This window comes from Triturus cristatus, chromosome 4_1, assembly GCF_964204655.1.
Source record: "Triturus cristatus chromosome 4_1, aTriCri1.1, whole genome shotgun sequence".
NCBI classification, from domain to species: domain Eukaryota; kingdom Metazoa; phylum Chordata; class Amphibia; order Caudata; family Salamandridae; genus Triturus; species Triturus cristatus.
Window position 1 is genome coordinate 181498774 of NC_140585.1, and position 21897 is coordinate 181520670.

A 21897-nucleotide genomic window follows, 5' to 3' on the forward strand; every position below is an offset into this window, starting at 1 on the left:
ACCAGACCTAGAAGAACCGTCCAGGTCGCCAGGCGAGCTTGGACCGCAATGGGAGGCCTCACATAATGTGCCAAAGAAAGCGAGCAGAAAAGATGCCCGTAACACTGACAAAGAAGTAACTCCTGCTTCGCAGCCTGCAAGGTCAGACCTTCTGCATTACCAAGTTTGGAGGCTCCCCACTGGTCCCAGGGTTCTAACTACTCCAAAAGGGCCCTATAATTCCATTCCCCGTATGGCTGGCCCAAATGATAAAGAACCTGTCCAAACAGAGTCAGGGGTGGACCCTCGGGGGGGGCTATTGACAAAGATAAAGGTTCTGGAGCTGTGATGCTTCTGACTATTGATCTACCTCCCGCTTCCCTGCCATACATACTTATATTGACTGGAGTACCCGAGCTAAAAATCTGACTGAAAGAAACACAGCTGGATCTAAGGAATAAGTGTTTATTCTGGCTAGCCAGACATGGGCAGTTTTCATATGACTGTGTAGGAGTGATCTTATTGGTTCGTAGAGTTGGCTGGGTGGGCACAAGAACCAAGACAATACAAGGGGATTGCATTGTTATTAACTCTAGCAACCTTCAGGCAGCTCACATCTTGGCTGGCCACTTCATTAACCCCCAAGTGCCATCTACAGGGGTAAGGGCCTTTACTTTGGACATTTTTTATCTCCACAGCCATACCCATAATAGGCCCAATAATAACTATGCCCTAGTTAACTGGCCTTTAGACCAACCTACGGGGGCCCCATACCCCAGATCCCTCTTTTTTAACATCGCAGTAGCAAATAGGTTTGGGGCTCTAAAGGAGGTGGATTGACTTGTGTGGAATGGTGGTCCTGACTCGAATAGCTGGCCCAGGTGCTCTGGCAGGGAACTAAAGGGCTCTAGGAGGGGGAAGACGACTCAAGCTATTGTGGGTTGTATTGGGGATGTCCTAGGGGCCTCGTTACTTGATTATCAGCAGGGAATTCAACTGTCAGCCATGCACGACTCTCTATCTTCTGCTATAACCAGTTGTGGTACCCTTAGGGAAGGCACGGAAGCCCTCCGTCTGGTCCAGCACGAAGACTCACCTAGCCCAGATCTAGACAACCATCTCCCCCTGGCAGAAACCCTAATTTTGATCCCAAGCTGAGGGTTCTTTCCTGGAGCATAGGCGGAATTAAAAACTAACTGGACGCCCCAGAATGGGGGATTTTTGTAGACCGTTTTGACATATGTATGTTTCAGGAAACCTGGGAAAGGGAAGAGTTTATGAGGATAAGGTATGCAACCTTCAATATTCCAGCCATAAGGGGGGGAGAGGTAGGCTCCCTGGGGGCCTTTTTACCTGGGTTGCTGCACACTTGAATTGTACAGTGGACCACTTGAACACCCTGTCTAATGACATCCTGTGCACCATACTTGCGTTCCCACCTAGACTAAAAATTTCTTTTATTAATATCCACTCTCACATATTCGCAGACACGTTGACCCTGCCCTGGAGCCGGCCTTTGTTCCATGTTAAACACTTCATGACTCCCACTGTGCGCTGTTTAACCCCTGGGAGCTCCCTTGCACGCAGTGACTTACTTGTATCTGCCTGTCCCTAAATCACCCTCTCTCATGGAGATAGGGTCTTGTGGCCTGTGTTAGTACATCAGGGCTTCCACGCGACTTCTGAAATGGACCACTAATACCATAATTAATCAGGCAGTGAGATGCGCACTTAACAACTCTCTTCAAGTAGAGATTAAAGCACCTAGCATAATGTGCCCTTTACACAGCTCCTACGCTTATATACTGCAGGAAAGTTTGTTTTTTTCTTGGCCGGGCGAAGCTAAACTTTTGTTTGCCATTGTCTTTCACAGTGAGGACCACTGAGCCGCACTGGCTGCCTGTTCTTCGATTGCTTGCATGTGACTTGCATCTTCTCAATGTTAGGGCATTTTTTGCCTAGTATATTGCAATTGACCGGAGTAACATTGCATGTACCATGCATCATCAAGCCCTGAAGGACATTTTTTTTTAGTCTACCGGAGAGCAAAGCTGTCAATTATATCACCAGGCTGCCAGGAGTACCACCCGCGGGGTCACTAGGGCGCAACACTTGAACCCTTGCCAACCTTAAGGGGGGTCTATGACACCATGGGTTGAAGATATTGCCTCTGCGGTACACCTCCTGGTTCTGAGCGGGTCAATTTCAGATTACATGCTTGTTTGTTGTGAACCAGGAAAAGTGGCCGGGTCGGAGTCAAGCATGCCTTTGGGAGGTCAGTACTCCTGACATGTTACTGTTAGCCCAGCCCCAAAGTTACTAGTAAGAGTCCCCAATTACTTAACATGTCCTATCCCATCATCGCTTATTTTATAAAGACTCAGTAGTACCATTCATGTCTTACCCCAGATTTCAATGTGACTTACTCCTGATTACCCGAAGAGACATGTTGATCCTGAGAGATTAACTATCTGCTTACTAAATGACACTGAATCTGGGACTGAAATACGTTTTATGATTGATGCCTTGATTACGAAGTCATTCCAAATGTACTAGGTAACAAACCACTGAGATGATGTCTGCTACTAACCGTAGTGCTTCCATCATCCCATTAGGTGCCCAACCTCTGTTTTATCTAATCAAGTAGCCCCCATAGAATTAAAAATTTCAATATAACTGAGGATTACTCCTACCCATGTGACATTGCTTAGTTCTCTGTGCTTGCTCAGAGAGAATCGAGTGGTATAGCTCAAATCCTCGACCGCAGCTTTCAGACCATACCTCGCACTTCTAGTTTGAAAAGAAAATTGATGTGGCTGGTTTGCCTCAGAGGTTGTTCTTCCCCCTGAAGGCCTCATTCACTAGGTTTTTGGGCTTCGGACAGCATAGGGAGGGTAAAATGCACATCTTGATTGTACATTCTGTTTGTAATGTATGACACCCCATGCACCTGATGAAGCCTGATGTTCTTCGGGTGAGTAAATGTTACTTGCATTTACAGTTGCTATCATTGATGTGGAATATGTGGATAAATGGTCAACTGAATACAAAATTAACTTATTTGCAACCCAGTTGTAAAAGGCCTTTCCTGGTTGGGCAAATACAGAAAAAAAAAATTGGTAGATGGAGAAGATATTTGTCAAGAGCAAAGCTTTTAACTGCTGAGCAAAAGTTAGTCTTGCCAAGGATTACGGCCACATCAACTATACGTACGCATTATTACCCGTGCAGAATTGTCCTGCAGGTGGAACTTCCACATTGGTGAACTTGCTTATTATGGCAACAAACTCGGGATTCACAGTAAATTTCATAATACTTGGAGACCATGTGCCTGACTGCATTGATTAATACAATGCTGTGGCCTGCATCAAACCAGTGGCAGGACTGGGAGGTATGCAGAAACTAGTGAAAATAGGGAACACAGCAGCAGAGCTTCGAGGCGCAATGACAGTTCTCTCTCACGGTCGGGCATTCCCTGGGGTTCATATGATTACGGCAATATGTACAGAGCACAAACGACACCGACCTAACTCCAGGCACATGCATAAATAATAGCTGGTGGGTGATCTCACTCACTAGAAGCCAAGTAGGTCACCGCACCTATGTCCCGCAGTAGTGCCTTAACGTGATGATTAGCCCCTTATGTCCTAACCTTCGGAAAAACCTCAGCAGTAATGGCCGTGTAGTTCTGCCTTCCTTCCTGTGTCTGTGTGCTCCGAGGGGCTGCTGTGTTGAGTCATGAGACTGAAGTGCACGTTAGACACTCGCACAGCCCTGCAGCAGTGCTCAATTCCCGTGTCTGTAGGAGCGGGACCCGTGTCTCTACTCGCCCCAGCCCTTCTGGTGTGTAAGAAACTCCGCGCTGCTTCACAGGTTAGTGTCAGATGCCCTTTGACCTCAAAAGTTATTGAAATCTGTGGTTTCAGGTCATGGCTGGAAACCTAAGTGGGAGCGGATCATCCAAGCGCAGAACTTGCCAAAATTGTATAGCCGTTCATTAATATGTAATTTCTCTTGTCGACAACTAAAACAATAATATTATTTGCGGTACATCACATGTTCAAGGGGAGTAGCTTCTATATTTGCCTTCCCCAACTAGATTATGATTAGACATTATAGAGATGATTTTAACCAGAACAACACCGGTTCTGCCACATAGCAAATGGTGCGGAGATAAACACTCACGGCTGTGTTTGGCCTAAACACTGCCATGCTAGAATCTTCCAGACGGAGGAGGAAGGGGTTTTTGCCACCTTAGAGCCTCCCGCTAAATCTTTTCCCCATCATATCTTACCCACATTCGTCCAACTATGCTCGAAGCATTACTTTAAGGCTATGCTGCGCTCCGCATCCTTTGTGCCACCCGGAGCCTTGCTGTTGTCCTTACCTCCATTATGCGTGATCATCAACTGCTTTGGGGGAACCACCGGCCGCACCCACCCACAATGTGGCAGCTGGCCACCTTAAGGTAATGCTGGAGCTCACGCTCCGATGAACCTGTGCCCCAATCAACGCCGCTGTGTTGGCTCCCTGTGCCATTGTTAAGCCTGTCGCATCTTCCCTTCCATGGACAGCGAGCATGCCTCCACGCCGTTAACTGCTCCTATTTCCAGCTCTCCTGCTCTGGAATCCCTTAGCAATGTTGCCCGCTTCTCAATATTCTCCTGGAATTGCTCCCCTGCAGGCCCCCGCTATTAAATTGGCAGTGCCCCCGGACCTGGCCCACCCAGGAGGCTTTTTTTAAATGAAGTGCGGGAGCCCACGCTTCATTTTTTAAAAATAATTTTGGCATGATTCATGACCCCATCGCGATTTCCGATGAAATTATTTTAAAAAAATGTTTTTTTGGGCTCTGGGGGTCCTTTTTTGGACCCCCTGAGCAGGCCTAGGGGGTCAGGGTGTTTCTAACCTGACCCCCTTTCTTGTTTTTTCACTGTGTTTCACTGTTTTCTTCCTGGTTTGGAGTGTTGGCAGCCAATCACAGTGAAGCTTGTGCTCAAAAAGTGTTCGCGAACCCACTGCTGCCCTACATATCGAAATGTTTTCTTTTTTAAATTTCTCAGCAACTACTGAACGGATTTATACCATTTAAAAACATGTCCCTTTCCGAACCAAGGGCTACCTTTTTGCCAAATTTGGTGTAATTCCGTTCAGCAGTTCGGGCTGTAGCCTTGTCTAAAGTTTCCTATGGAAATTAACATGAGGAAAACATGTTTTGGGATCCCCCTTTTTTCTCGGCCCCCGCTTGTCAAATCACTGTGAAACTTTCAAGACAGGAGCTGGCTGGAGCGGGCCCCTAGTTCTGAAAATGTTGCGAAGATTCGTCAACCAGCCCCAAAGTTATTGGGAAAAGAAAACATGCTTTTCTATGGAAACTAGGTCCTAACTATAACTACCTATTGGCGGTCAGTAGGTAATGTGTATATATATATATATGTATGTATGTATGTATATATGCATGTATGTGTGTGTGTATATATATATATATATACACACATACATACTAGGATAACTAGAAGGGCAAGGAACGCATGTAGGACCAAGACAAGGCAGATCAATACCTTTGTTCAAGGGACTGGCAAGACCAAGATATGGAACAATAGGAGCAATACCAGGAGGAGGAAGACTAGAGTGTCTGGACTGAGATGGCAAGAAGGGCTAGGACACAAATACAAAGAGGTCCAGTAGTACCACAAAAAGGAGAAGACCTGAAAGTGGACTTAGAGAAGGGTCACTACGATGATCAGGAGAAAGAAGAGCAGCAGTAGAACCAGAACGACTACAATGAGCAGAAGAAATCTGGCCAACTCAATGCAGACCAAAAGGAGAAGGAATGGGATCAGGAAGAGGATGACCAAGAGGAGATGAGAGAGTAAGCAGAAGAGTGCCTTCAGATGGACAAGAACCTACAGAAGAGGCAGGACTAGGAGGAGCAGTAGATTCAAGTATAGGACCAGAAGTACCAGAAGTAATTCACGCCACATCTATCAATAAGCAGATCTAGGGCCTGATTTAGAGTTCATTTGATGGGTTACTTCATCACAAACATGAGGGATATTCCACCTGCTGTATAACAAGTACCAAAAAGTACCATTTAAGGTAGTACTCTTGTAATATGACTGACTGGCTAACCATCAGGTTGTGATGTTGGTAAGCCGTCAACCAAACTCTACATTAGGCCCTTAGTTGCTTGTTTAATCTGATGGCCATTTCTCTCATAAATATTTCTTAGTCATGCTTTTAGACCAATTTCATGTAATCTCACCATTTGTTGTTTACTTACAGCACTGAATTTAAAGTAAACCCTTTGAAACTGTACAACCAACATTTTTAACATTATTCAGATGCATAGAGTTCTGATTTAAAAAAAAAAATCTTCTTAATCAATGATTCTTAAAGTACCCCTCCAGAGGGAAATATCCTCCTTCTTTTCAATTCCTTAAAACTGTCCTATTTGGGATTGTGTTGCACAGAACTAAGCCCTAGCAAAAATCCCACTTAGCAATGTCCAACTTCTACTTGTTAAGCAAAATTCCAGAAATCATGCCATTATTCCATAAAGCATAATTACGCTGTGTTCCCAGAAAATTCTAGTGCAGGAGCACACAAACCACCAAACAACCAGAATACGGGTGACTGTTGTTTGCAGCACTTGCGTGTTTCATGCTAAAATATAGCACTACATGTCAGCATTGTATTTAATTGAATTCCGCATCACTTTTGTGTGATTTCATAGAATTCTACAAAATCAAATTAGGCAAATGTCACACCCTGTTGCTCAAAATTAGACAAAGCATAAGTAAAATAATTTGTTTTAATTCTTTTTTTCACAGTGCGTTTCACCATGCATACTTCACCCTCTTCAGTAGAACAGCGTTCCTCAAAAAAGTATGTTTTACTAACATTCTTAGTCAGGATATGGTAACAGGTTTGCAGCAACAGGCACTCAGCATTAAATCTAGGGAAAGTAGATAGCAAACGTATCACAAACGGTTTCAATGGACTGGGATTGGTTACCATACAACCCAATTAAGCTTGTCAATAAAAGGGCACTCAATATACAAAGGATAGTCTGAACACTCAAACTGGAAAGCCTAGGCTGATTTCCTTATGATGAATATATAAGACCATTGATGATGGAAACTTTCATGAGACCATTGATGTTGGAAACATGTTTATGGATTGTATGGAAATTTCACCAGATGTGAAGAGCTTTTGGAATTGTATACCTTTGGACTCATACATGGATTAAAAATTGGACTTACTGCTATTTACCTTGTTTGGACATTGATGTATTTTTACCTATTGAGTGCTCAGACTATCCTTTGTATGTTGTACTAACATGGCATCATTAATTATTGTAATATTCACCTTATAGGTAAATAAAGAAAATCCATATCTTATATTGGGTCAGGGAAAAGACTTAGACACTTAGCCAGAGGGGTTAAGATACATTGTGCCATCTTCTATGCCTGTAGTTTTTGGAACCCAAATATATGTATACATGGAGCATTATGGGTTTTCAACAAAATTAATTTCAGTGGTTGTATGTATCCCACTGAATCTACATGTATCTCCTAATCTCCTTTTGTTGTTATATACATCATCTTCATGTTAAATGTGGATTCTACCATATTGCATCAGGTTTGATGTATTTCTTTATGTTTCTTTGAATTTACTTGCCTGACTTTATAGAGAATGGCAATTCCTACTTATGAGTTCCTCTACTGCCATTTTGAAAATTTCTAATTTACGTTTCTCTTTGATTATATTTTATCTTGCTTTCCTTTCTTCTTAAACATTTATAAATGTTCATATAATTTGATGAATGTATTTACGTTACTGGTTTAATAGTCACACACTTTAATATGTGAAATGTAGAATTGTGTTAAAATGGTAGTACATATGTAACATATTGTTTCATATTTCATATATGTATGACATATTGAATTTAATATATTGTAGTGTTAGGAAATATGCACTTTTCTGATATTGGTTAGATATATGTATCTCTTTATTTTAACATTTGGCAACATAATTGTACAGAAAAATCTTGTTGTAATCATATGTGCAGCATAGGCATAGGAACATGAATGTAAAGCTGATGGAAAGAAGTGTTAGATGATTGACTTGAGTTCCTGTTAAATGAAGTAGATTACAGTTACACGGATGTGTATGGAACACAGATTCTTCCTATGACATGAAGGAAATTGAAAGCTTTGATTTAGCAGTCTGCTTTGAGACATCATGGAGAAACATATATGGCGTTACAATCAAATTAAGGTTATGGTTATTGGTGATACTTAATCTATGTCTTGCATTGATATTATAGTTTTATGTGATTTTTCTCTTTCATCAGGCTTCATTTTTTGCACAAATGGAAGAAACCAACACATCTATAACAGAGTTCATTCTTCTTGGACTCACTGAAAATGAACAGCTGCAGATTCCACTCTTCATTTTCTTTCTTCTGACCTATATCATCACTATGGTCGGAAATACAGGTCTCTCTGCACTAATAAGGATCTCACCTCGTCTTCACATCCCTATGTATTTTTTCCTCAGTAATTTATCCTTTGTTGACCTTTGTTATTCCACAAATATAACACCCAATATGTTGGCAAACTTCCTATCAGAAACGAAGACCATTTCTGTGCCAGGCTGCATTACACAGCTCTTGCTATACTTTTGGATGGGGAGCTCGCAGGTTTTTCTCCTGGCGATTATGGCGTATGACCGGTATGCTGCTATATGTAATCCATTGCTTTACACAGCCATTATGACCAACCAAACATGCACTGGTCTTGTCTTGGGAGCACACACAATTGCAATCTTCAATGCTATCTTAAATGCTTTTTGCACATTCAGACTTTCTTTCTGTAGATCAAATACAATTATGCACTACTACTGTGATGTCCCCCCTCTACTCAAGCTTTCTTGCTCAGACACCTCGCTCAATGAAGCTTTACTGGTTTTTGTATCTGGCGGCCTAGGTCTAGCAACACTTCCTATTATATTTGCTTCATATACACATATTATTTCTGCCATTTTAAAAATTCGTTCCTCAGAGGGAAGAAAGAAGGCATTTTCAACATGTTCTGCTCACTTTGCCAGCGTTACTCTATTCTTCGGAACACTTCTCTCCATGTACCTGCGACCCACCTCCAGTTATGCAATGGATCAGGACCGAGTGACTTCAGTGTTTTACACAATAATCATTCCAATGTTAAATCCCATGATCTACAGCCTGAGGAACAATGAGGTGAAGGAGGCATTAAAAAATGTCAAGGGACGTTTTGTCCTAAAATGATAAAGGCAAAACATACCAAGTGGCTAATATGAAAATATAAGACTACCAAATATTAATGATATATGCATGTGTCTGACATATATTAAATAATACAATCTTCTTATGCATCCAACCCTGATGGAATATGTGAATGTGTGGTTTGGTAGTGGGTGCTGCTTTTGCTTGATGAAAGAACCCTGTTTAAACCTTAGAAGAGTGAACATTCAGCTGCCTATACCCTCCAAGGTACCTCTTATTTTCTCACACCTGAAAACTACAAACCTGAAGTGGAGGTCAAGTTTCAATCATAACTGCAGTTTATTACCTTCAGAACAGGGTAAGAATCCAACCTTAAAAATCCAGGACAGTTGCACCATTTGAAGGCCCTACAAAAAACAAACTATAGTTATATCTTAATAAATAGAAATCTAATCTGCCATTACGTCATACAAAAATGAGTATATCCAAATCCATAATGGTATAAGTAACAATGCATGGGTAGGTATACCGATTTACAGAATTTATACATCTACATTTCATAACCACCCAAACACAACAGATAAAAAACATATAGAGACTTCCAAATACAAAAATATTCATGCATAATTATGGATGATTATAGCCCACTGGAGCTTGTGCTATTATAAGCAGAAGTAGACAGCATGACACCCAATTATGTTATGACAAATAAGACATCTTCAGGGGAGTCCACATTTATATTAACTTACTATAATGATGCTCCTCGTCAGGCTAAAAGGACATCTTTTTTCTTTAATTCAACTATGTTTCTGACACTGGCTCTTGTTGTCTGACCTAGGACATCACAAAATGAACACATCATTTACTAATGTAAAATCATATTGGTATATACCCCAATTGTATACAACCTACTATTTAAGATTCTTTTCATCTCACATACTTGGTTTGACATAAAAAATATTCACCTATTCATATGGTCAGTACAATATTATTCTCAATATGCTATCATCAGCATTTAATAAAGACGCTTTACTGGCAGAACTTAAATCAACATTGTTCCAATTCAATTAATGCATACTGGAAATAAACATAAAGCAAACACGAATAAAAACTCTGTCAGTTCTAAATTTTTTGAGCTAATGAAAAACATCAACAGTTGACATTTTGTTTTCCTGACCATCCTTCAAAACTTAGAACTAAAGACCTCACCAAGGTCCTCATTACGATGCCGGTCAGAAGAGCATCTGACCTGTATGGAAGCGGATACGGGTCAACGCGACAAGGAGTCAGCGGTCCTAGTGATTAGAAAGTGTATTTCTCCTATTACAGCTTGTGCTGCGGGCTGCAGCACAAGCCACAATAGGAAAAATACACTTTTGAAACCTCCATGCGCTGTGTGTGCCTGTCACTCGATGCATGGATGCTTAGAGAGGGCCCCACAGATGCAGCCCAGGGCTCAGAGACCAGGGCCACAGTAGACAAGGACCCTGCTATGGGCGCCAAAATACCTTTTCCACCAGCAGTTGTTATGGCGGCAGAACCAACATGAAAAGGTTGTCGGAAAGATGAATCGTAATCCCCACAGCAGTGCCTGAGCAGGAACCACCTCCATTTTGGGGATTATGATCTTCCCGCCACCCACATGGGTTCCTTCAGCCTAGCAGAGGTGGAGTGGATTTCCCGCTCAAGCATCGGTCGTACCGTATGTATCGTAATACGACAGTCGGACAGATGCCTCAGATGTCTGTCAAACAGTCACCGATGAGCTGTTGGATAGTCTTTTGCCCGACATCGTAATTCCTTTTAGTCTCAGCTAGCTCCCGAAGGCGTGACCTTAGGCACCTGGAAGGGGTGTAGAATTTAATTATATTCTGAATAATCCTTGGGCCAGTATGGTGGGGTGCCCTGTGTGCATGTCCTAAAAGCTTAAATCTTGCTCTTTGACGCATGGGGAGCCAGTGAAGTTGACTCGTAATTAGGCCCTATATGTTTGTACGAAAAGAGTTCAACTTCCTCTTTTTCATGCTTCTGGTGCAACAACATCCAGAGCTTCCCTTCAGACCATGACTCTAATATCAACATTCATCTTCCTGTCAGACCATGACTCTAAATTCACTATTGCTAGCCATAACAGTAGACATGTTGATTCTAAAAAGTAATCGAACTTTAGAATCTATATTAAGTACACTTAATTCAGTTCTGACCATAGATGTAAGGACCCAACTTTGTTAACTGACTCCATATTTGCAGTGAAGATAGTTAGGAGTTTGCTCTCTTTAACATGTGTTAGGGTTTTATTCACAATTACAGCTGAAAAAGGATAGTGTTCGCAAGAAGGATTGTTGATATTAACCTATTCGCCAAATGTCAGTGCACCTTATAGAATTTTATAAGTGATCATCCCAATTCTCAAAAAGGACACATCTTGTTACAAGGATTACCAATATTGCAATTTTCCGAAACACCCAGCACCCAACTGTAGTTAACATAGAGCATTCAATCAAGGTCCAGTCACTAGATCTACGGGAGGTGTGCAACGTTTGAAGGACTTATTGTTATGACTCATAAATAGAAACAAAACTCTGAGCAATTGACGTACCCTATTTTCATGCTACATGTAAAAAGCCTCATGTTCTCATATGTAGAGAAAGATGTCAGCAAAGATCAGAGTGTTATCTTCCCAGCTTCCCAGTTTGACCTAGGTGTAAGAACACTAACAATAGGGACACAGCCCCAGTGAACAATGCCTGCTTGATGAGTCAGCTTGGATGGTTCGACCCTAATCCGCCCACTGGCCAAACAGCTTAAAGTGGCCATGTTATGCATGGGACTTCACCAACTGGTGGATCACCCACCCCACATCAAAGGGCATACCCTGGACCTGGTTTGGTCCTCTGACCCGCGGGACAGGCTTACGGATGTTCGGCCCTGCGCCTGGTCGGACCATTCATTGATGTCGTGTTGGATACCTATTGACAGCCCATTACCACAGTTTCCTCTTAAATGGAGGAAGGTGCGGAGCTGGAAAAAAATTCAAGTAGAGAACTTGGTGGATACCTCACCCAATTTGGTGGAAGGTAATATTGATCTAGAAAGCGAATCTCTTATTAACACCTTACAGGCCGCTATGGATCAGATAGCTCCCAAACGCAATGAAAGAATTAGATATAAAGCTAAGGGGGATCCCTGGTATAATGAACAACTGAGGGAAAGGAAGCAAAGCCTTCGGCAAGCGGAAAGAAGGTGGCGGAAAGCTTATGATTCCACCGAGTTAGCAACTTATAAATCTCTACTCATACTTTACAAAAAGGCCATCACATCTAGGAAAGCTGAGTACTACGCAGCGCGAATTAGGGAAGCGTCAAATATTCAAAAGGAGACTTTCATGATCCTAAAAGAACTTTGCAAAAAGTCGGATGCCAACCCACAGACATTCTTTTAGAAATCGAAAACACACATATGACCTTAAGTGCCTCGGAACTCTCCACTCCCCTACCCCCTACGGGGAATCTTCTCACCAGTTTTCCTCAGCTAGACTCAGGGGCTCTTACACTACTGGCCAATGGCACTAAGTCAGGTTCTCCCAGCGATCCATGTCCACCTCAGATCTTTAGAATGGCTCTGCCTACTCTGGAAAGCCAGATTCTCACTCTTCTGAATAATTCTTTGGCGGCCGGTCGGGTACCCGCTAATCTGAAGGAGGCCAGAGTTACTCCCAGCTTCCCTTTTTGGCAAAGATCATGGAGAAACACGTTTTGAGGACCATCTCAGCAGTTCTGGAAAAACACGAGCTTCTCCATGCCCGCCAGGCAGGCTTTAGAGCCAATCATAGTACGAAGCTGGTCATGCTTTCAGTCCTGGACGATCTTAGGCTGAAGGCTGACAAGAAGGAATCGAGCGCCCTGATATTGTGAGACCTGTCGGCGGCATTTGATATGGTCTGTCACCAAACTTTACTCACTCGGCTAGCGGACTTGGGCATTCAAGGGCAGGTCCATAAATGGTTAGAGTCCTTCCTTTCAGGAAGAACGCAGAGGATCCAATTATCGGAGCAGGTATCGCACAATCCCCCATTCTCTTTAATATATACCTACAGCCTTTGGTGACTATGCTAGCCAAAATGGACTGCCAGGTATTCAATTATGCAGATGATACCCAACTCATCCTAAGGATCGATAATTCGGCTGACGCCCAAAAGTCAGCTCGGAGCATACTCAGATTCACAGTCAACTGGATGACTGCAAACTCTTTAAAAATCAATCCAGATAAGACGGAAGTCCTAGCCATTTCCACCAAGAACAACCCCTGAGCGATCAGTTCTGGCCCCAGGAGCTAGGAGCCACACCCATAATGGGGCCTGTGGTGAAAAGTCTGGTCATCAAGATCGACTCGGAGCTTTCGATGACTAATCAAGTCAACTCGCTAGTTGGAACTTGTCTAGGGCTTTTGAGACGGCTGAGGAAACTGGTCCCTCTACTCTCGATCTCAACTATGAAAACAATAGTGGCAGCAACCATTGTCTCAAGACTTGATTATGGCAACGTGCTATATGTGGGGCTTCCCCAGAAAATTACGAACAAACTGCAGGTAGTGCTGAATGATGCAGCCAGGCTCATTCTCAGACTGCCCAGAAGAACTCATGCTACTCCCCTGCTGAGCAAATTGCACTGGCTGCCCATTAAGCAGAGAGCGAAGTTCAAGGGGTTGTGTATCACCCATAAAGCTCTTTACGGACACGCCCCACGGTACATAAAAGAACGCCTTCTCAAATACATACCAGAGCGTGTGTTGCGCTCAGCAGAAGCAAGTCAGCTGACCTGCCCACATTTCAACACCACAGCCAAAGGTGGGAGAGCTTTTTCGGTCCTTCTGCCACAACTCTGGAATCAGTTGCCCAGTGATCTTCGGAAAGAATCCAGACTCTTACCATTCCGAAAAAAATAAAAACCTTTCTCTTCATAGAAGCTTTCGATACAGCCCTGAGGCCCTCTACTACCTAAGATCTGGTCTGTCTCTCTGTTTATGCTTCTAACTCTTCCAGAGCGCTAAGAGACCTGGTGGTGTATATGTGCTATATTAAGAGTAAATTAACATAACATAACTTGTATGATTATCGCTCACAATTTGAAATTTGGTACTCTGATCTCATCTCTGGGGGTGTGCAATAATGACAGATTCTCACCTTAGACTTCATCTGTTACACTCCTCCCCCTCCGAGTACTACCTGAACAGCGTAATCCCCTGAACAAATCTCACGAGGGTGGAGGCACTCCACAAGAAGCCAAGGCGATGGCACTCTTGGGGTGGTTAGCCGGGTGGTGGAGGCGAGACAATAACGAAGCGGGAGCGGATACTAAAATTCCCATGTTCCCCGCACTTCCACTACCAAGTCCGGTCACGTGGGCAAAACCCGGAAGAAGAAGACTGTTGAAAACGCCGCTCGGCGTTTCACTCGCTGCTGATTATTCTTCAGACGCAGCCGAGGACTCCGACTTCTGCTGTTCGCCCGTGTAGGGTAAGGGTGCACATGCACCACCTGGAATCTTGAGAGCCGCTCAGCTCTCGTCATTGTAAACGCAGGAGCATCGCGCTCGTGAATAGACCTTCCTTGTGTAGCGGGGGAAATCCCTCACATTTATGTATCTTGCTGAAACTCGAACATCGTATTCTTGTCTGATTTACTTTCGCAATTCCTGTGTGCTATTAGGTGTTTAGCATTGCCTGAATATTACATTCGCATTGAGACGTTCCAAACTGTTGACATTCAATCACGTTTTAACAGAGTTTAAAGAAGCATTTTGACTCCTTCTCCTTGTATATTAACAGGGGGACATAAGGCGGCAATCTGCTCATCCCCTGTGAAGTGAAGCACGACAACTTTAATGGTGTGTATGGTAACGCGCGTAAGACAGAGTGTTTGTCGCCTGGCCACAGTGTGTAAGGAGCGTGTTTTCATGATGCCTTCCTTTTGTTCATAGAAGCCAATATAGCATTCAGAACAGGGTATTGCTTGTGTGGAATCCAGGATGAGTATACCTGGATAAAACGGGTTTTAAGTTTATTTACAGGTACGAAAACCTCACATAAGATTGAGTTGAACCTGACATGTTGTAGGAGAGGCTAATGTATTGAGTGTCTTTTCCTTTCAGATCTCCCTCCCTGCTGTTCCCATCCTTTCCTTCCCCCGCTTGACCATCCCACTCTCCTGTGCTTTAACAGCATTCAGGGTTTGGGCTGTCGAGAGGTGGACCCCTTTTGGCATCGATCCGCTCCCGAGGAATCATCGAGTCAACAGAATAATCAGCCCACGAATTGACTTCCTCCTGGGCGGGTCGATACAAAACATGGCCACGTTAGAGGATGTCTTAGGTGCCTTATCCTTAGTGCAGCAAGAGTTAGCCACCTCTCGAGAAGAAACAGCAGCCTTAAAACAGAGAATTGAAGGAATGCAACGCAATCCCTTTGACGCAGGTATGGGGAGGTTTCCCTCAGGGAGTTTTTCGGCCCCAGCCGCACCATTCAGTATAGAATTACCTACGCCTATTCCTCTTGCAGCACCTGAAAGGTTTTCAGGAGATGCCCATAAGGTGCAAGTATTTATCACGCAAATCCTTTTACATTTTTCTTGTAAACCCAAGGCTTTTCCTTCCAACCAGTCCAGAGTAGCCTTCACCATTTCCTATTTGAATGGTGATGCCGCACAGTGGGCCGTTCCCTTGGTGCGGCGCGACGATCCTCTATTGTATGACTGGGATGCATTTCGTGAAGAATTTGAGCGTGTGTTTGACCGTAGAGCAGCCACCTTCACAGCCGACCGTGAACTACTAGAATTAAAACAAGGGAATAGAGACCTAGTAGTCTATGTCAACACTTTCCAACAACTGATTGCAGAAACAGAGTGGCCCGAGAGTAAACGACGCGCGTTGTTTTATCAGGACCTTAAAGATGAACTGAAGGACGTACTAACAACTATAGATCCTCAGCCCACCTCCTGTAAGCTCTTATTGAATTAACCCAGAGATTAGACCACCGATTAGCAGAACGTAGGGTGGATAAAAGGTGAGGGTGTCGTAAATTGGCTGCGATTAAATTAGCGTTAGCAGAATCCATCTGGTGTTTAGAGGCTATCCTGTACATTTTGTGGAATCCATTTTGTATTTCTGGCAGCCATTTTGTTTTCCCTTGTGCTCTGTTTAAAGGACTGGTTATACTTAGACTCTGCTACTCTGCACATGCGCAGAAGAATCTAACTGTCCATACATCTGTTTTTAGTCTGTAACTATCAGGTTGTTTCTACCACAGTCAGCAACTGCTAGCTCCTCCTTTACTGTTGACTGTGCATTTCTGTATGACCATCTATGTATGTAACTCTTCTCATGTATACTTGTACCGCCCTCTTTTTGAACCCCTGTGTGGGTATAAAAGACCCATGGTTCTTCTACTCTGTGTGCTACATTCATTCAGCACCACAGGGTGCTGGGTGAATGTGGTTCCACTTCATGAAGGTTTATTAAACTTTGTATTTTCTATTCCAGTTTCTGTGCCAACTTCTTCCTATTGGTCTGAGGACTCTGTGCAGAGAAGGCGAACCCCTTGTACTGGTAGGCCTAGCTGAGGTCTCCTTACAACAAATTGGCGGCCCAACTTGGGGCTCATCGGTGACTCGGATGCCCAAAGGATTGGTCGCGACGAAGGATTGGAATCTCCCTGTGCACGCAATCGCTGCCCAATGAGACCCGGGTCTTGGCAACCATGGCGTTTTTCCTTTCCTTCTGATCTGACCATCCAGGTGGTGCCGGTCCTCGACTGAGATCTCTTCTGTTGATTCGCCGTGCAGTGACCATTTGGTCGAATTTAGAACTTGGCAGTTGGAACCTGGACACCAAGTGATTGGTAAGTGTCCTTCGGTGGCGCTTGCTGTTGGTTTTGATGCCTGGGATTGGTAAGGTAGTTTAGTAACACTTACTGTGGCTTTTGGTGTTGATGCCTGGGATTGGTAAGGTAGTTTAGTAACACTTACTGTGGCTTTTGGAAATGGTGTTGGCCAACTTGGTTTGTTATGATATATAAGTTGCAACCTATATAGGCAGGTAATGAGGAGAATTTTCTCTATCTGAATTGATTTGAACGGCACATCGTACTAAAGGTACCTTAAGTGCTACTTTGATTATAATACTGCATATTCTGCACTATTTTTGGCATGCCTGTTTTTTTGCACACTTCATAGGAGGTGTAGCTCTGGTAGTGGTACCAATTTGAGAGTAAGATGAAGCACAACCGCCCCCCCTCCCCCCCGGAGGGGACGCCTAATAGGGATATGTATATTAAGTATGGTCTTTCTTCTATAATGTACAGCGCATTATGGAATAAATACACTCGTAAGGATCCTGAGTTGCGTTGGCCTATGTATGGGTCATTTGATTTACAAAAGATTGAGTATGTGGAACAATGTATGTTGAAGCGAAAGACTAGGCAAGAGATGTTTGATTGTGTACGAATGTGGGAGAAAAAGGTGCGTGAATGAATGAATATGTTGCTTTCTTGGATGTACCATTTCTTTTGTATATAATTAGCCGGCTCCCCTAGAGGGGATACTTAACTAGGTTTAGGTATAAAAAAGTATTTATTCTTTGGTGATTAGTACCCCGAGGAACTAAATATGTACATTGAAAGGATCCTGGTCTGTGCACTTAGTAACATTCATAAGTGGTGATATGCAGAGCGTTTTTTTCTTGGTGTTCTGCCAGCCAAATCTAGTGAATATGACTTACAACTAGTATTTACAAATGGTTTGGTTTAAGTACAGTATGTAGGCTGTCTTTTGGTTTTATCTTAAGTGTTGATCTGTGGGTTAAATGTGTGTTTAAATGTTGTGGTGTGGTAAATTGTGTTTTGGATGTTGCTAGCACTAGAAAAGCGTGTGATTGAATGACTGTGAATATGTGAAAGAATTCTGAGAAGTGAAATTGTTCAGGAGTAAGTTTAATTTGGTCTCATCACCATCAATGCGTCGCAAAAGGAAATTGAGAGGGGTGTAGCTAGAAAAAGAGCAACCCCTGTGATTTGATGACACCATTAATGTACAAAAGTATTAATGAAAAGTAATTAGGGACCGGTTAACAGTTTAGCTTGAGAAAAATTGTGGGTATTTCGAATTTGCAAATTGTTCCTATGCAGCTTTGTGTTCTTGGTGGTTCAGTGAGCCAATGTGCTGGGTCCAGATGGTTGTAGGTTCTGATTCAAGCTGAATCAAAAAGAGGAGCTACAGAGGGAAGATGTGCCAGAACACCCTCCAATCAACTATAGTTTCAACACAAAAGTACTGGCACCCAGTAGCAAACAATTATTTTTGATCTGGAATGGGTGGGAGAGGGGATGCTTTGTCAAAAACCTCCAATGCTCATTGTATAGTATCACCCCATCCAGTATGCTACAAACATTTAAAAATTGTATAAGTCAACAGAGAAAGGGAAAACAAAGAGATGTGAAGTCAGTCCACAGATTAATTAGCTCTACACACACCCTCAGTAATGGAAAAACGAGGTGAAAAAATGTGTAAAGAAAGAGAAAGTACCTCACGTGCGCACCACCAGAGGAGCTACAAAGACAGAAAAGGGGTTAGACTCTCAAATATTTATTTATTCTGGTTAGGAGTCTATCCCACTGTTTAAAAACACAGCATGTTGAATACCTTGTTAATGACGGCCAACATGTTTCATTGCCAATTATTTTGTGGCAAATTCATCAGGGCAAGACGAGGTCAAAGATCACCTCCCTGGACACACACCATTAAAAAGGACTAGTTGGAGCTATGGGCCCACATACCAGCCACCAACCAGTCACAGGGGCGTTTTAACCTGTTTACTTTCGCCTCCCTGTTCAGCAAAGCACGACCGTTGCTAGTGCCTGCGTCATGTAGCTTTACACACGGGCGGTAACTCAATGCTGTGTTTTTAAACAGCGGGATAGACTCCTAACCAGAATAAATAAATATTTGAGAGTCTAACCCCTTTTCTGTCTTTGTTGGCACAGTTCTTGTGTTCTTGTCTTCACAATACACCTCCTTTTGTTATGTGTTTCTCTTTTGCACTGGACACTGCACATTTTTCTTAAGAGAAAGTTACCAATGATGAAATAGACGTGGGCAAGCTGGTGAGAACCAACCAGTAGCTCCTCTGGTGGTGCGCACGTGAGGTACTTTCTCTTTCTTTACACATTTTTTCACCTCGTTTTTCCATAACTGAGGGTGTGTGTAGAGCTAATTAATCTGTGGACTGACTTCACATCTCTTTGTTTTCCCTTTCTCTGTTGACTTATACAATTTTTAAATGTTTGTAGCATACTAGATGGGGTGATACTATACAATACAATGAGCATTGGAGGTTTTTGACAAAGCATCCCCTCTCCCACCCATTCCTGATCAAAAATAATTGTTTGCTACTGGGTGCCAGTACTTTTGTGTTGAAACTCTGATTCAAGCTGAACCTGCTAATCTGAGAATAGAAACTAAAATTATGACCCCCTGAAAAGAAATTGTATATCAAAATTAATTTTTCCATAGGGCAAATTATTGCAATTTAGGAAGGCTTTTTGTCTTTGACAGCTTCAGGGCTGTGCGAGGCAGATTTTGACCTTGCAGCCTGTAAGGTGGGGGCTAGAAATAGGAGCGAGTGAACCAGGAGGTGAAATCACTGCTTAGAAAGCTTCTCTGACATGAAAATGTGTAATGCTTGCAGCAGGAGAGCCTTGGAAAGAGGTGGGCACCAGGAGTGCTCGCAGTGGCTGGTTCTGCGCTGAGTTTTTTTTTTTTAGCTTCTCTGATAAGACAGGGCAGCTGAGAAACGAAACTCAAGGAGCCTTCCTTGTTCCTATTTTGTGCAAAACCAGTTAGAATTAACATGAAAAACTGTTTTTTTTTTTTTAAACTGTTGCATTAATCTTAGACAAAAAGTAAAATGATGCTCTTGCTTGAAATTTTAAGGGCTATATGCCTATATAAAAACGATTTTCCAATTAAGAATTAATTTTCACAGTGGAAATTGTGGCCCAAAGCTAACATGGAATTTCAGCGATGTAATTTTACTTTTAGAAAGTTAAAATTAAGATGACCTGTGTGTCAGAAGCGACACAGTCAGTTCAGCTGACAGCTGGTCATCATAAAGATGACCTACTGTCAGATGGGGGTGAGTAAAGCAAGGAAATCAGTTATTGATTTTAAGCGTGACAAATTAAGCAGGCCAGAATGTTCGACTCTGAGCTTTAGGTTCAGTAATTGCGCATCTCTGCTCATTTATATATGTTATTGTAATTTGTCTATGCTTTCTGTGCTTGGTGTACTGATGGCTTGGCATATGTATTTTTATTTTATATATGTTTTGTTTTTGTGTCATATTGACAATTCTATTTTAATACTAGTACAAGTTCTCCTGTGAGGTAAGGAAATGGTCGTGACGACGTCTATCTTTGCGCAGCAGTTGGCTGGAACTTGTTCAAAATTACTAAATTCCACAGATATGATATTATCATGCTGTCAAAATGGCAGACAACACGTTATCAGTGTATGTCTAATTGGTATTGGAGATGAATACAAAAAAAAAGTTATGCAAGACTAAAATATGTGTCACCTATGGTTAGCCATGACTGCCCTTCTCTTATAGACAGGCAGCCGTCGGTCATATGTTTCCAGATTGGATAATATGAAACCATTATGATTTTTAGCCCCTGCAAAAAGGTGACCTGAATTCTTCTAAATATCGCACTAGCTAAATCCTGTTCTGTTTCTTTGGAAGTGTATAAGTATGCCTTTGATTCCTTAAAGGAAATCAAGGTTCTTTTTTCATATTCTTTATATGGGGATAACAGGCCTTAAAAAACGAAATTGCATGTTCTATAATAAAATAGATAATTATAAAGACTTTTCTTTAGATACATTGTATTAGATATTAATGGGTAAACACATCATCTGAATACATTGGATTTTGCTGTATTACACCCACATCTTAACACTTCAAATGTCTGTTTTAAATAAGACTGCCACCATGATCATGTTGCAACCCTGAGAAGCGCCTTTACTGCTGATGAGCAAAACAGTTGTTGCTGCTGTTTTTTTTAGGCCACAAATGGAACAGGAATGTTTACTTAGCTAAGACTTCCTCAGAGTGAAAACTCTGCATTTTAGAATGCTGTACAGGGTTTCCACAAATGAGGTTCAGTATTTTGGGTAACGAGAAAATATCTGACAGGATTTCCTTTTCTTGAAGTTTTCTTTTTATAAGCTCATTCTTGTGAATGGTGGCGCAAAAAGTTGTCATGTTTTCAAGTTAAGTTTCTGTTCTTAGGGCTGTGAATGACTGCGTTTAAATATTATAGGCAAGGGATGCAGCTCGCTTTTCATATGTAGACTCATCAAAATGATTAGATTTATTAAAAAAATATATATATTTTGATTATATAAAAAATGTTATTTCAAATAGGTGCATTAAATTTGTTTTTTAATATTTATAATGCCTAATAATGATGCTGTGACCTCCTAGCCTCCAAATTGAATTTAAACCATGCTATACAGCAATAGGGTGTCACTTACATGTGAAATGTCACTTTACCCAGGCGTACAAAACGTATTTGTATAAGGGTATACATTATACATTTCT

The 21897-nt window shown here is 42.3% G+C and overlaps 1 protein-coding gene across 1 annotated transcript; it reads left to right on the forward strand.

Moving 5' to 3' along the window:
* Nucleotides 1-8356: 8356 nt before the first annotated feature.
* Nucleotides 8357-9289, forward strand: LOC146853878 (olfactory receptor 5J3-like). The gene has a single exon (XM_085650431.1). The coding sequence runs from the start codon at nt 8357-8359 to the stop codon at nt 9287-9289; it is 933 nt and encodes a 310-aa protein (XP_085506557.1).
* The last annotated feature ends 12608 nt before the right edge of the window (nt 9290-21897 follow it).